This window comes from Pezoporus flaviventris, unplaced genomic scaffold (genome assembly GCF_033815535.1).
Source record: "Pezoporus flaviventris isolate CSIRO_AGI_PZ_B2104156 unplaced genomic scaffold, CSIRO_AGI_Pfla_v1 ptg000007l, whole genome shotgun sequence".
Lineage (NCBI taxonomy): Eukaryota > Metazoa > Chordata > Aves > Psittaciformes > Psittacidae > Pezoporus > Pezoporus flaviventris.
Window position 1 is genome coordinate 44,169,045 of NW_026892555.1, and position 14,721 is coordinate 44,183,765.

The window sequence follows — 14,721 nt, forward strand, 5'->3', positions numbered from 1 at the left end:
GACATCAATCATCAGCTGAAGTGTTCTGGGTCCTCATTACTGTCTCTGTTGTGACTTCCTCCTTAATGTTTGCACGTCTGTGTGGTTAATTTATTACTTTCCTATTTATTTCTTTTATAGTAAGTAGATCATGACCAAATAACTTAATGAACCAGAAGCTCCCATGCTCCACATACCCTCACACTACTGACTGACAGCTGTTGCAGCACTCAGAACCACAGCGTACCCAGTGATTACAGGGTCCGACTCCCATTTATTATAGACATCTGTATGATGATAAGATAGCAACCTAGACTTCACTGTGCTGATTGAAAGTCAGGAGGCAGTTTTACATGTTTTCTTCACGTTCTGGTAGACTTAAAGGCATGTCATACAATATATTCTCATTTTGCTCCATTGCACAGCAATACACAACACTGTCAGACACTCACTGACTTTAGTGCAGTATTTTATCCAGATGATGAATTATTTTCCAGACTTTATAAGCCTTTATCATGATGGTTAAAATAAAAATAAAAGAAAGAACAATGACATAGTTGTGGTTTTCAAGTGATGTTCGTCTTGTGTCTTTGATGCTTGTTTGCATTATCTTCAGAAGGCTGTTCTAGTCTAAATAGGAAAAAAGAAGCAAACAACCGCATCTTAAAAGAGTGTAGGGAAGGGAATACGTATATACTGTAAGAGCATTACATGCAAAGAAACCAAAATTGTCTATTGGAAGGTCATAAATTAACAGTGTCAACTATCTGGCATTGCACAGAGGTACTGCACCCCAACAGGATAGCACACAAAGGATATTATTATAGAATCATAGAATAGTTAGGGTTGGAAAGGACCTTAAGATCATCAAGTTCCACCCCCTCTGCCATGGGCAGGGACACCTCACACTAAACCATATCTCCCAAGGCCTCGTCCAACCTGCCAGGGATGGAGCATTCACAACCTCCCTGGGCAACCCATTCCAGTGCCTCACCACCCTAACAGGAAAGAATTTCTTCCTTATATCCAATCTAAACTTCCCCTGTTTGAGTTTTAACCCATTACCCCTTGTCCTATCACTACAGTCTCTAATGAAGAGTGGCTCCCCAGCATCCCTATAGGCCCTCTTCAGATACTGGAAGGCTGCTATATTATTACACAATTAAAAATGGAATTCTGTTGTCTGAAAGGCCACTCATCTTCAATCTGCTTACAGAGTTTCTCCTGTGCTTTGTGAGTCCTTCTAAGTTATGTCACTCTTACTGTTTCCAACTTTTAAATCTCTGTTTAAACCAAGAGACTATGTGCCTTGGACTTTATGAAATTTCCTGTGAAAACCTGCCCAAATGCTGCTGCTATTCACTACATGGCCTTTGTGATCCCGTCATTCAGATAGTTTCAACATTCTGTCTTCTCTTACCTCTCCCTCCATGGAAATCTCTTTTCTCCCATGGAAATCTCATGATTTCCATGGCTACTTTGTTCATTGCAATAAAAAATGGCCACTGAATAAGGAAACTGATTTTTAGATTTGCTTTTTGCTTTGATATTTCAGGCTTGGGTTTTTAGCACCATTTCCAGGTGTGATCTTTAGTAGAAAATGCAGTAATAGATGAAATACAAGTCCACCAAGTGGAAAACACAGTTTAGTTACAAATTGAAAATAAGCCCCTTTGTTCACACTCTCCCCACTCCAAGTAGGCTGCCATCAGAGCAGTTAGAGTGCTGGGAATGGAGGATGAAGTGGCTTTTTGGTGTTTGATAAATTAGTAGCAATTTATTGAGCTCTTTAATTTCTATGCTGTAGCCTTCAAACTGCCAAAATGTGGTATCTTCCAGTTTACTTCTTACCGAATTTGATTGTTTACTTTTTAGTAAATATGTGTGTGTACTTACACATACATTTGTTAAAAGAGACAGAATACTTACCTCTAGAGTCAGGTTCTCCCCATTTTCCTTTCTTTGGCTATATTTCTTTTTAAGGCACACTGCAGTTGTGATAGTGACAATAAGCATTACAACAAATACAGCCATGGTTGAAGAAACAGCTATTACAGTATTTTCTTGAGTTGTGCCTTTCTTTTCACACTTTTCTCCCATGTACCACCAGTTGTCAGCTGCGGGACACCTAGAAGTAAAAGAACAAATGTGTGCTATCATCACCTAAAGATTAAAGGCATGAAAAGGTCTACTTAAGAAAAACTGCGTCTTTGATGCACTGTTTCTATATGACAGAGCATAATGAAGTTATCTGAAAATGGACTTCTATTTTAAAGTTGTCTTGCGTGGACAACTGCCTTTACACATGTGCTTTTTTTCAGCTTCCTGCTGTTTTTCAGGTCATGTCTTCAGAGAGAGCCTTTGCCAGAAAACCCAAGCACCATCCTGATCCATTTGACTGCTTAATGCTTCTCTGCAGCTGATCTATAGAGCTGCTGCTATAGAATGATTGCCTTTAGCTTCCAACAAAGACACCCTCTGTATCACTCAGTTCACTTATCTGCTTCCTTTTCCTTGACGTTTGTAGTACTTATGTTGATAGAAAACTCTCTTTCTGTTCCATGAAACTAATTCCTGTCACTGGGACCAATGTCATATAATACTTGCTCCCACTATTACTAATTAGCCTCAAATCCTCATGCAGTTCTGCCTTTTATCATGCTCATCTCTCACACCAAGCCCTTCTATCTTCTTCAAAAAGCCTTTGTAGGAAGGAGTTGAATGAGCTCCTGGGGCAACTGATCCAGAAGTTTTACACTGCTATTTTTATCCAATCAAACTACATTTCCAGGAAATGTCATTCTCCTGTTTCCTCACATGTTCTTTGAGGTTTTTTTTTATTTCTCAGCTCACCTTATGCAGCAATTTGAACCTGTGAGATAAACAGGGAGGAGACCACAGGAGGGACTCTCAAGGCACCTCTGACCAGATAGCAGCTGAACCAAAACTTAGCTGCAGGAATTCCCCAGTTCAATGACTGAGCTAGCCAAAGGTGCTCCCACCACATTCCCCTTTGCCTGCTCAGTGCTTCTCCACTAGTAGATGTGGAATGGTCTGATGAGACTTTCTTATTCCAGAAGGAGATAATTTTCAAATATAAAGAACTTGTATGAGCTGCCTCTGCCCTCTCCCAAGAAGTAAAGTGACTAACATCCTAGCAGCCATCTGGGTTTAGAACTAAAATCAGATTCCAGGACTTGATTCCTTCACCTTACCCAGCATCACAATCAGCTCCAAAACATTTTATAGTGAAAATGTAAGGATGCCATGATCTAACACTAAAAATGTACATGCGCAGTACTTCTGAGTACACACCTGCCCGTTTCTAACCCAGATTGTTCCTTATGTGTTGTTTTCTCTAGTTACTGTCTAAGCCATTTATTCAGATCTACCTTCAACGCTGAAAATGAGTCTATTTGCAGTGCACTGTGAAGATACTGACTGTTGGGGGACTTCATGTGATCTGGCTTAAAGTTCTGTATCACATTCCCCCTTGTTTCTCAATAGAAAATCAGAGCAGAAACTGACTGCTGGTCATGTAATTCTCTAGGACAGAAAGTAGGTCACACCATAGGCACTAAAACTTCAAATAGTCCAGATATGTCAGAAATTAAATGTTCTCTCTGTAATTTAAAAATCAGGCATAACATTCAGTATAACTTTAATCTGTCTTTTTGGAACAGCTTCTTGACATTTACTCGTATTTGTGACCTCTTTCTGATGAGTTGCACAAGAATTATTTTTCAAAAGGTTTCTAAATGGGGAGATATAACAATGAGTCATCCTGACTCTTGTTGCTCTTGGCCTTTAGGTATTTGCCTCCAGCCTACCTGCCCTGGCACAGCCTCACATAAGGTTACTATCTTCAGCATTAGAGCTTGTTTGAGACCTGGAACAATGCTAATAAGCCAGGTGGGTTACATAAATGTGTCCACAGAGAATTAAATAAAAGTTGATATTAATTTTCCTGCAGGGCAAACAGTGTTTTTAGGTCTCAGCTTTCATTGCTGGTATCAAAGACAAGCAACTAGACTTCAGCAATTCATGGTCATAATTTGCACTAACTGTATTTCTGAATCAAATTCTAAAACAATGTCTGTGCTGCTTCCTGCCTGAGAAGTATTAAACATCTTTTCTACTGATACAAACGCTCTTTTATTTCAACTACATTTATACTTAACTCTTCTAGCTTTTGCTATAGGGACTTCAAAGGAGGTGCACAGTTCACTTTATAACACTGGGCTAAGACATTACTGAAAACGATAAACACATTTAAAATACAATTTACAGAGAAGTCAAGCAGAGTACTTCTAACAGTCAAATGCTGTGGTTAGGAGCTCTGTTGCCCAAACTGGTCATAAGTTTAGTCTCACAGTAGCAGTTGGAAATACTTGTTTTAATCAGCTAAAGTCCGTCTTTCCCTTCCTTAGGAGCAAAGATTTATTCTACTACAGACTTTCATTATTCTTCCTAAAATGGCATTTCAAAGTGAATATAGGCAGTTACCTGCACACCTGTGCTCTGTCTACAATAACACAGACACCGTCATTTTCACAAGGGTTGTCTGGACAGAAATCTGGAGTCTCTATCTCTGGCTTTTCGGTGACAGAGGCTGTTGTGGTGGGTGTTGTCGCGGTGGTAGGCTTGGTGGTAGCTGTGGGCTTAGTGGTGGCAGCTGTGAGCTTGGTGGTAGCTGTGGGCTTGGTGGTAACAGTGGTGATAGAGGTAGATTTGATGGTATTGGCACTGGGCGTATTCACAATATGGGTGGGTGAAACACTTGGCTGAGTTGATAGTAAATCTGATATATCTGCAAGATAAAAACACAAGCAATAAGGTCTTCATGCTATTTTTACTCTTATTCTAATGACAAGTTCTAATAGTAAAAAGAACCTCTCCACAGGTATAATGGATAAATGGTCTTATCTTTCAGGAGCATGATGTATTTTGGAAATGTCCTCTAAATTATTTCAGAAACAGAAAAATGTATTCAAAATATCTTATTCAAAATAATTTGCACAGGATTAGTATAATTTTATGTATCTTCACATAAGATAAAGGAATTATATAGTGCATGTACCTATTCACAAACATATGATTTGACCTTAGATACACGTGTAGTTCCAAAGCTGGAAAGTTTCCAAAAGTACATCAAAGTACATCATGTGTATCTATATCTACATCATTAATTACTTGGTAAGTATGTGACACTCCTTTTTTTACTGTATCATAAAGAATATCAGCAATGTTTACATACCTTCCATTGTTAAAAGAATATAAATGCCATCTTCTTTAATAAAGTTGCGGCTTCTAAGTCTCTGATGAGTTAAAAATACACTTGTTCCACTTCCTGGACCTCTCATGAATGTAGTTCCATTAGGAAAAGTTGCTATGGATCCCACTTTATCTGGCCTATCCCAAAAATACGTTGATGAAGACTCTGGAAAAAAAATCAACTGAATGTGAGTGTGGGACCACTCTGGATTTCTTTCTCAGTAGGGTCCCTTCCTTTCTTAGATAATCCCTGCTGCAAAAAAGTACTGAGGCCTCTCTCAACAACCACGGCAGATGGCATCCTACTTTGCCAGCTTCTCCTTAGCTGCTTGTGGATATCACAGTTACGGAGAACACACTAAATTACTTCAAACTCAAGTACTAAGAACAATGCTGAACCTGACTACAGATTTTTGCAGATTTTTTGCTTGAGATTCCACACTGATGAGACGCTCAAGACAATGGAGATCTTCAATGGCTTGTTTTAGCATAGGGTATTGAGAAAAGGACTTGCTGGAGATTAGGTTATTGAAGAGCTGGCTGAAAACCGGTTGTATTTTCTTTTTAGTTCTTTTAAAGTAAGTGTAGTGGAAAAAAAAGATTAGTAGTACATGAATCATATGTGAAATGAATTGATTCAGTGCTCCTCAAAAAAGAGCATCTCTTGATGTGGACAAAGGGTACAAGGTACTTGAACAACCTGAACAGTCACAGGCCACTGATGTCCCCTCCATTAAATCCTGTTCTAAATCTCAAAGCTGAGCCTGATTGTCTATGAAAGTATCTGCCAGAGGGAGAAGAAACTGCCTACTCCAACACTTCCGCTGGTTAGAGAAAGGATAGTAGTTACAAGGCTTCTCTTGGGAATCTGGGGGCTATCAACAATACATGAACACAGGAGAAGGAGCAGAGTGCAAACTGTGGCCATAACAGCAGAGAGCACATTTATGTCCATCTATCTATGGAGGACCTGGTGTGCTACGTTTTTCAATTACAGGGGGGGCATTTAGTCTTTCCAGATTACCCGCTTTGTTTTCATGTACAGACAGTGCCATAGAAAAATCCATGTAAAGCGTAACATTTTAAAAATAATACTGTAAATTAGACATTTTTGTGCCTTTCTTCCTTCACTAATGATACAGTCTGAAGGCCCAGGAAAGTAATTCAGTGGTAGAGGTGGTTTGTTTTGACAAGACCCTTCCATCAATGCAGAAAATAATTTTGGACTTAAATCCAATATTTATCCAATGATGACTACTGGAGAGAAGGGAGGGTCTTTAATATCTCTCTTTACAGAGATTCCTACCTTTTCTCATAGTTACATCTTTACTTCCACTGCCTCCTTTCCCAGTTATTAAGGACAATTGCTCCTTATCTCCTCACATCTTGAACAAGTACAGATTATGTAATACGAATCAGTACTTTGTCCATCTGGAAATCTGCACTGACAGCACTATACCTTTTACAAGGAGGGCAGGGATTTGTTTAATAGCTTCACTTTTATCTGGTATGAACTGTGTGTATTGTTAATTCAGTATTTTTCTTCTCAAGCCTTCTGGAAAACTTCCATTCTCATTAAAGCAGATATAAATGCATCTTCACAGAACATATGGGAGAAGTTTTAGGAGTGGATCATCCACCAGTTTCTTATGCAAATCAGCCTTAAAATCCAGGGTCTCAGCTTAATCTACTTGTATGTCTAATTTTCTCTGGTCTGCGGATCTTTTATATTGTTGCTGCAAATAATTAAAACATTCCAGAAGCTGAAAAAAACTGCACTAATTTACACAAAGAGAAAAACTAACTCCTTGTCTTTTGGTTGCATTTTAAATGTACTGCATATCATGTCTGATTTTAACTAACCTGATAATTCCAGAGGGTCTGTTGTTATACTTCTTTGGTTTGACATCCGTTGACGAATATCAGGATGCTGGTCGAGCAGAATCATGGTACCTTGTTGCCATGCACAGGGCCATTGCAACTGATCATCATTTGCTCCAGAAATCAAGTGGAAGTAAATTGCCAAATTAAAGGGATTATCAGTGGTACCATTTACATATAAGCTGACCTGAAAAGCATACCCTTCACTTGAATAAAAGGGTGGACTGTATATTCGTCCTGATCTCCCTGCTGGACTTGTATTGAGGAGATGCGTGAAATTTCTGATATGCCAGACATGGTGGGGACACTGAGTTTCTGACAAGTTGATGTCGTCAATAGAGAGGCCTCCGTTTGATAAGCCACTTCCTTTCATGCCTTGAAACACAACCCGGAATTTACTTGTGACATTCAAAGAAACATGATGGAGCTGCCAGTAACTCGCAGGTGAACCTGAAAACAAGGACAAGCATTTATGAAGTAAGCAGTACAGTCAAATACTACCAAGAGCTATGGACCCCATAACACCATGTAAGAATTTCTTAATTCCAGTGGCTCTGAGGTGATAGAATGTTTCTCCTATAGATGTTACTTTTTCAGCGCAAGATCATATTTTCTGAATTCAAATTTTCAACAGATTTAATATGCATAACAGCTCTGCAATTTGAGTGAAAACAGTGTTAATCATTCTTAAGACAGTGTTTTCTTCTATGTTTTTAAAGAACATTGCATTAAATTAGTCCAAATGTTGTGATAATTAGATGCACAAAGATGGCTGTCACCTCTATTATTAAGAAGAGGAAAATTCAGAACAAAATATAATCAAATTAACATGTCTCAACAAAAAATGCTAAGAGGATTCTAGGAGCCCAGAACCACAAGGTTGGTTCATTTGGTTGGTTTTGTGTATTTAAATGACTTGTCAGAAGTTTGCCTATGCAGAAGCACTCTCCATCCATCAAATGATAAATGGTACTAAGTTCAAATTAAACCACTCATTTGCAAAACCTTCTTCATGTGATAAAACCTCACTGCAAATTTGATGCTGCATCCAAAAGTGCCTGCACTAGCAAATTGCACTTGACTACAGGAGCAGTGTACACAGAAGCAAAGACCTCTGCACAGGGGCTTTGTAAGGCAGGTGAAAGTAGGACATCCTTTGTTAACAGTATGTGCAGCAAAACAGTTTCTTTTGCTGTCTGGTTTATGTTCATCCGCACAGAAGACCAGACTTTCAGCTGCATTTATGGAATAAGCAGTGCCAATCACAGGTACAGAACTCATGACTCAGTCTCCTAACAATTCTAAACACAACACAATGGATCTCAGGTATGAGTCTTAATTTCTTGCCATTTTTCATTACTGTTATAAGCAGGAGGAAAAAAGTAAACACAGAAACAAGAACAAAACCCACTGTTTTTTATTAAGTTGCTTTCTGCATAAGGATTTTTTGAACTGCACAGATTAGATACAGGACAGGAGTTTTTGACTTATGTTCAATGAGCAGACCAGCTAACTGTGCTGTAAAATGTCCCACCACGATAGCCTCTACAATATCCCCTGCTCCTGTGCCACAGATCAGGAGAAAGAGCTCAGGGCTTGTCCTTCAGCCTCTCAGGCGTGATGGTTCAGTGCAAACCCATGAGCAGCTCAGTCAGCATGTCACACCACGGCTGGAAAGGGCTGCAGTGTCATTGTTTCTTCCAGTTTAACTGTGCTGGTGAGGGTAACTTCTCACATAAGAACAGTGAAACAGCTTGCAGGAAAAAAAACTATCTCAAACCATTCCTGAAATTTTTACCAGAGATTGTCAAAGTAGGATGCCTATCTGGACACACATATGTGATCAAAGACTTACTTAAAAGGAAATTATGGACTTGAGAAAGAAAGAATGGGGTATGGGACCTAATATATATGAAAGAGTATTTGTGAAGAAGGCTGAACTGTGGAGAAATTAGTCTTGGCTTCAAAGTAGGGTTTGAAAGAGGTTGGAGCGCTCAGACTGATCTGAAATACGCATCTGCGTCAGAAACTGTGACAATTCTATTAAGGATTCCTGATGGCACACAGGGATGATGAAAGTATCAGGGTGTAGAAAAGAGTAGAAAAAGAAAAGAAAAACGGGCACAGCAGCAGATGAGCCTAAAGGAATAAGAAGAGGCAGAAGAGTGGACTTGATAACCTGTTTAGTGAAAGAACTTGCACAGACCCTTGGGTAACCTGAAGATTAAAATAGTTATAGCTGTAATGGACACCAAGTGATAGCTAAGTGATAAAGTAATTTAATCATAAAGTAACTTTGGCAATTCTAGCTTAAAGAGCTCTTGTGCACGAACTGACCCCAGTTGCTCGTTTGGTAGGTCATAACCTCCTAAAAGCACAAGAACTCAGTTTTCTTCAAACTACAACTCAAATCATGATCTGCTGCCCATATATTTCAGATAAGTAATTTCAAACATTGTTTAAAAAGTAAGCTGAATTTTATTTATCCTTTTTAAACTAGCATGTTAGGTAATCCAGGACACTTACACTTTCCATTTCTTTATTATTACTTTCTTAGTCATTGCAATTTACTCTAATGACCAACTTCATCGGTTGCTATTGATGCCAGCAATTCTGGAACAGTTAAAATGACTACTCATGGAATTTTAGCTATTTTGGTGAGAAAACCATCTTGATAATGCAAGAGTTTGCAATTTGTGGTAATTGATTACATTACAGGAAAATCTGACTGAGGATCAAGTATATTTTCATCAAGTATAATTTCACCAGCAAAGAATCAATCACATAGAGAAGAAGCCAAAGAATAACACTAGGAGATGAGTCACTTTGATACAACATTTCCCCCCAGTACTTTGAAAAGGATATTGAGTATAGATTAAACCAAAATGCAGTTTTATTCCATACCTTTTATCTCTTCAATGAGTCTCAAAGTGCCATTCGGATGGGCTGAAGTATACTCCCTGACCCAGACATGCAGGCAATCACTTTCATGACCACTGTTATAGAAATAGAATTGTAAGCACTGAAAACCCCTTTTGGGATACAAAATTCTGCTCTCCAGGATAGCTGTGCTTCCCTCTACTCCAGTGCTGGTGTTGAAATGCATGAAGTAGCCAGAATCTGTCAAAAGTCAATGAGAAATTAATGGTAGAGGAGAAAGAAAATAGAATTTTCCTGGCATACTGCTATTCTTAACGCTGTATTGTAGTAACAAACACAAGAAGACATGGTCAAGTCAGGGTGAAGTAGATTCTGTACAAACCCTCAGATCCTTGCAAGATTTTTCCTCGTTTTTCTGTCTCTAGCAATTTGTACTCTTTACCCAGTAATTCATCATTGACTCTCCCTCTGGAGGACTGGTTTAAGCTCCTGAACTCATGAAGATTTTTCTGGCAGGTTCAGAAACAACTGGCTATATTCCCAATTAACTGTTCATCTGAGCCGGGATAATACACATGATTTCTAAATCCCAATCCTTTCCAAGGATTTACTGAGCTATTATTGAGAAAAGCAGCAATCTTTCTGGTGCGCCTGTACCATAGGTTAGAACATTTTATACAGTTCTCATGTCAGCATGTGACACTAAGACTAGAAAACAAATTAAAAGAGATAAGGACATTCAGTTTTCTCAAATAAGCAGAAAATCGATCGTTATCCCTGAGTATGTAGATTTATGTTGCTTAGTTAAAAAATAAGCTGTGATTTGTTAACAAATAAACAGAGAGCAAGGCCAAGATCGAAGTCAACTCACATGCCTCTGCAGAATATAATTGCCAGCAAGATAAGAACAGTATTTTCTCATACCTTCACATTCTCCCATATTAGTGTGATCAGTATGTGGCCCAGCAAGAACGTGAGACAAACGCTGCCAATCACTGTTATCATCTGAACTTTGAATCATGCCACATATATTTTCAAGCTCAAAACTGCATGTGTCCATGAAACTCAGGGAGGAGGCTATAACATTCAAAAAAAACAAAAGAAAAAGAAAGAAAAAGCTGTGAATCTCCATTACACAACATCCATCTTAATTCTGAATGTCCAAAAGCCAAGAGCAGAGAAAGACTAAATGCAAACACCAAATAATCAGTGGCTTTGCTTACCATCAACATTCATAAGTATAATGTTCTGGAACTCAAAGCGTTTGGCAATTAACTCTGACATTAGTAAGAGTTGTCAGGACCACTCTGGGCACTCAGGAAGCACATGAGAGTGCCAGCTAATTATCAGATCACGTTTTTTATTTACAAAACAAACACTAATATCAGTCCAAACCCACCAACTTTCACACTGTCAAAAGGTCCTGAGACTTCCCATTCATGCCTCTGCTTTCCTCGGGCTGGTCCAGACACGGCCACAGATTTTGAGCTGGAGTGCTTATTTTGAAATATAGCATAGCAGAAGTTATTTCACTGCAATAAGCAAACCTTGATTTTCAAAATGCTGAACAGAAAAAACCCAACATGTTTGACAAAGGTACATTTGGAACCAATTTTTAAGATGTCTTGCATATAACAAGTGAAAAAATAAGTAAAGGAAGTCTGTGCAGTTGAATGTGAAAGGGAGAGCACTGTAGGAAATAGTTTCTCTGTCTAAAACAAACCCTGGATGGGTAAGGGAAGATACAGTCCAGGTTTATCCCTGATCTTAGTTTTGTTTCCCATTGTACCATGCCTAAGTTCTGTGTATCACCGGACAAGATCTGAAAACAAATCATATAATAAAATGCTTTTCAAAGTACATATAAAGTATTGTGGCAGGTTTAAAGGTTTCATTTGATACGGAGAAAACTTCCACTACAAAAAGGACCTTGAGTATCACAAAAATCAACCTCAATGGCATGCCAAATGCCTCACTTAGGCTGTGGCTCAGGGAAACACTTAAGTATGAACTGCTGCCATATCAGTTGTACTGCTGAGATATTTGTAGTGTCCTCATAAAAAGCTAACAGCCCTACAGAGCTGTAAGGCTATCAGAAGTGTTGGGTGACTGATACCTTCTAAGGCACAGTATTGGTATGATGTAAAAAAACAAGAGATTTTAATGGTAACTGTTATATTGACTGCTGGAGAAAGAATATAAACAAAAGGGACAATTATATGAAATAACTCTTTGAAATCAAAATATAAACCAAAATATGAAATTGATTTGCCCGAACAGAAAAGAAGCAGCCAAACTACTTTAATTAGACACTGCTGGCTGGCATGGAGTGCTGACCTGAACAACAGGAAGAGAGAAAAGCGAGACCCAATTTCTTATGATTTATTCCTTAGATTAATTCCTGAAATAGGAGAAGGGGGCACTGCTTGAGGCAGGTTTTGAACTCCATCTGCACCAAAAGCCAAATACTTTCTTGGTATGTAGTGAAAGGCTGGACTTGGAAGAAAATACATGGTGGAGGAGTGCTGAGTCCTAACTTCCAGTAGCTTGGTGAAAATTCATGGTTGGTTCCGTTAAGTAGTATGCTAGAACAGTAAAACAGACTAAAACCTACTGTTATCATACAGCCTGAAAGACAGTCGTGAAAAAAAGATGAGAACAGCTCTAAAGTATCAGTCAAGATTTCTTATGCTGCGGGTTGGTTTTTTTTTTAACATTAGAACCAAGTTTGCCATTTTTAATGGAATTTCCTAACCACACAGGCCTTTAGCAGAAGTTAATCTTAACCTTTTCCTTGAATCATGTTCAGCAACAGAAGTGATTTTCTGATTCCTCTGGGAGGACATCTGCCACCCAAACCATGTTTAAAATTCTCAGTCTTCCCATAACCTAAAAGGATCAGCCTAGCAGCAGAATGAGCAAGGGCTGAGACCTGTGAAACATCCGTCTTCCCTGGCACAGGGGCCATTTAGGCAAATGGTGGGTGATCTGAAGACCACTTATGGCTCTGTAAATATCATGGGCACTATACAAAGCCAAGGGACAAACTAGACAGGAGGGAAGATCCTGATTGCACTGGAGGTGGTGGCAGTTTTGTCACTGATCTCAACATGGCTGGGGTTTATTTCACACAGGGAATGTGCCTGTGGGTTAAGAAAAAAGTTAAAATCTCATGAAGTATTCACATAGTGCATGAGAATGATGGAAAGTATATAAGTTTAAGAGGGAGGAAGAAGGACCCCATTCACTGTTAAAGACATCCTTAGCTGTAATCACTTCTGTAACACCTGACTGTGTGCCAAGTGGTAGAATGTGAGGCTGCATGTAAGTGTGTGTTCAGTTTAGACCTACATGAACAGAAATATTTCATGAGAATTGTATGCTCAAAAAAAAAGCACTGGTTTAATAAAACTTTTATAATTATTTAAGGTATCTGTAGAATGAGGCTTCATATATAGCTGTAAACTAGTACTCACTACTTGGGATATTGAGGCAGTGAGATAAGAGTTTTCATCTGAGTGCCAGGGCACGTTTGATGCAGTCACAATTACAGAATTACATTCCAGTTTTGTAATAGACTTATCTGTATTTCTCTGTCTCTTACTTTCACTCAACTTTCTAAAATAAATCCCATATAAGCAAAATAACTCTTTTGACCACTTTTGTAAGAGACTAAAAGGAAAAAATCTAAAAAGCACACGTTTTCTGCATAACAGCATCTGTACCCTATTTGCTTGAACACTGGTGGTCTCACAGAGTCCATGGAAGAGGAGTAGGTATGATACCCACAGCAAAGATACTCATTTCTGTACAGTGTCTGAGCAACAGCTGTGCAATAATGGAGGAAAAAAAAAAACAGAAAGCTTTGTGCAGAAGCACACATTTTAAACAGCCACCCAAGGGAGGAACAAAAATCCACTGCTGAGTGAAGCTGGTTTTTAGCTAAGGTCAGATGATATTGCACAGAAAACTGCTGCATAGCAGTGTTTCTGCAGCAGGCCTATGCTTTTCCTAGCTGTACCATTATTTATGGTGTTTTTAACACAATTCACTTCTGCAAATACGTTAGCATCTCTTTCACTTGTGCCTGGATGAGTCCGGTGTGTAGGTATCACCCTCTTTTCTTTCAGCTGCCAGAAATGAAGAATTTTAAAAGCAATGGAGAAACTTACAGCAATTGTACAGCCGGTTCAGTTTCTGGAGATCATAATCACTGAAATCCATTCGCTGTCCTATAACGTCCATGAAGTCTGGTATGTTAGTGACAATGGTGGGTTCAGTTCCGTTCCTGAATGCATTCTGGCTATAGTGCATCACAGAAGTATAATCATAAGGGACATTCAGGGAGTCTGATCTTTTATCATCATATTTGTTGAAATTATGTTCTCTACCTAAATGGGAAAAACAAAAGAGAAGATTTTTTGTTGCCCAAGAGGACCAAGTTCTGTGTAAAGACTCAAAGTGACAGAGAATTCATCAGATCCCAGAGTGTTTTTTGTAGTCATTTACTTGTCCTTGCTCTGTAAAACTATTTTATTTCTAGTCTGGAGTTATTTACTTTCCTCTTTCAGCCACTGGAACATAACACAATGACTTCTGCTGGATAAAACAAAGCCTTTTGCTACCAGAAAACTTTTTCCCTGTGAAACACCTGTAAACTTTGGTGGCTTTATGATTCCCAAAAGTGGAGATAATGTTTCATACTCA

General features: G+C 38.8%; 1 protein-coding gene across 1 annotated transcript in view; it reads right to left on the reverse strand.

Moving 5' to 3' along the window:
- Positions 1 to 233: 233 nt before the first annotated feature.
- MEP1B (meprin A subunit beta) overlaps positions 234 to 14,721 on the reverse strand; it is a 28,319-nt gene continuing 13,831 nt past the window's right edge. The window contains exons 8-15 of the mRNA XM_061448586.1: positions 14,187 to 14,405; positions 10,939 to 11,091; positions 10,039 to 10,254; positions 7,117 to 7,584; positions 5,237 to 5,419; positions 4,486 to 4,789; positions 1,909 to 2,107; positions 234 to 609 (exon numbers count right to left, since the gene is read on the reverse strand). Of these exons, the coding sequence (XP_061304570.1) occupies positions 592 to 609; positions 1,909 to 2,107; positions 4,486 to 4,789; positions 5,237 to 5,419; positions 7,117 to 7,584; positions 10,039 to 10,254; positions 10,939 to 11,091; positions 14,187 to 14,405 (1,760 nt within the window). The 3' untranslated portion in view covers positions 234 to 591. The remainder of the gene's footprint in view (positions 610 to 1,908; positions 2,108 to 4,485; positions 4,790 to 5,236; positions 5,420 to 7,116; positions 7,585 to 10,038; positions 10,255 to 10,938; positions 11,092 to 14,186; positions 14,406 to 14,721) is intronic.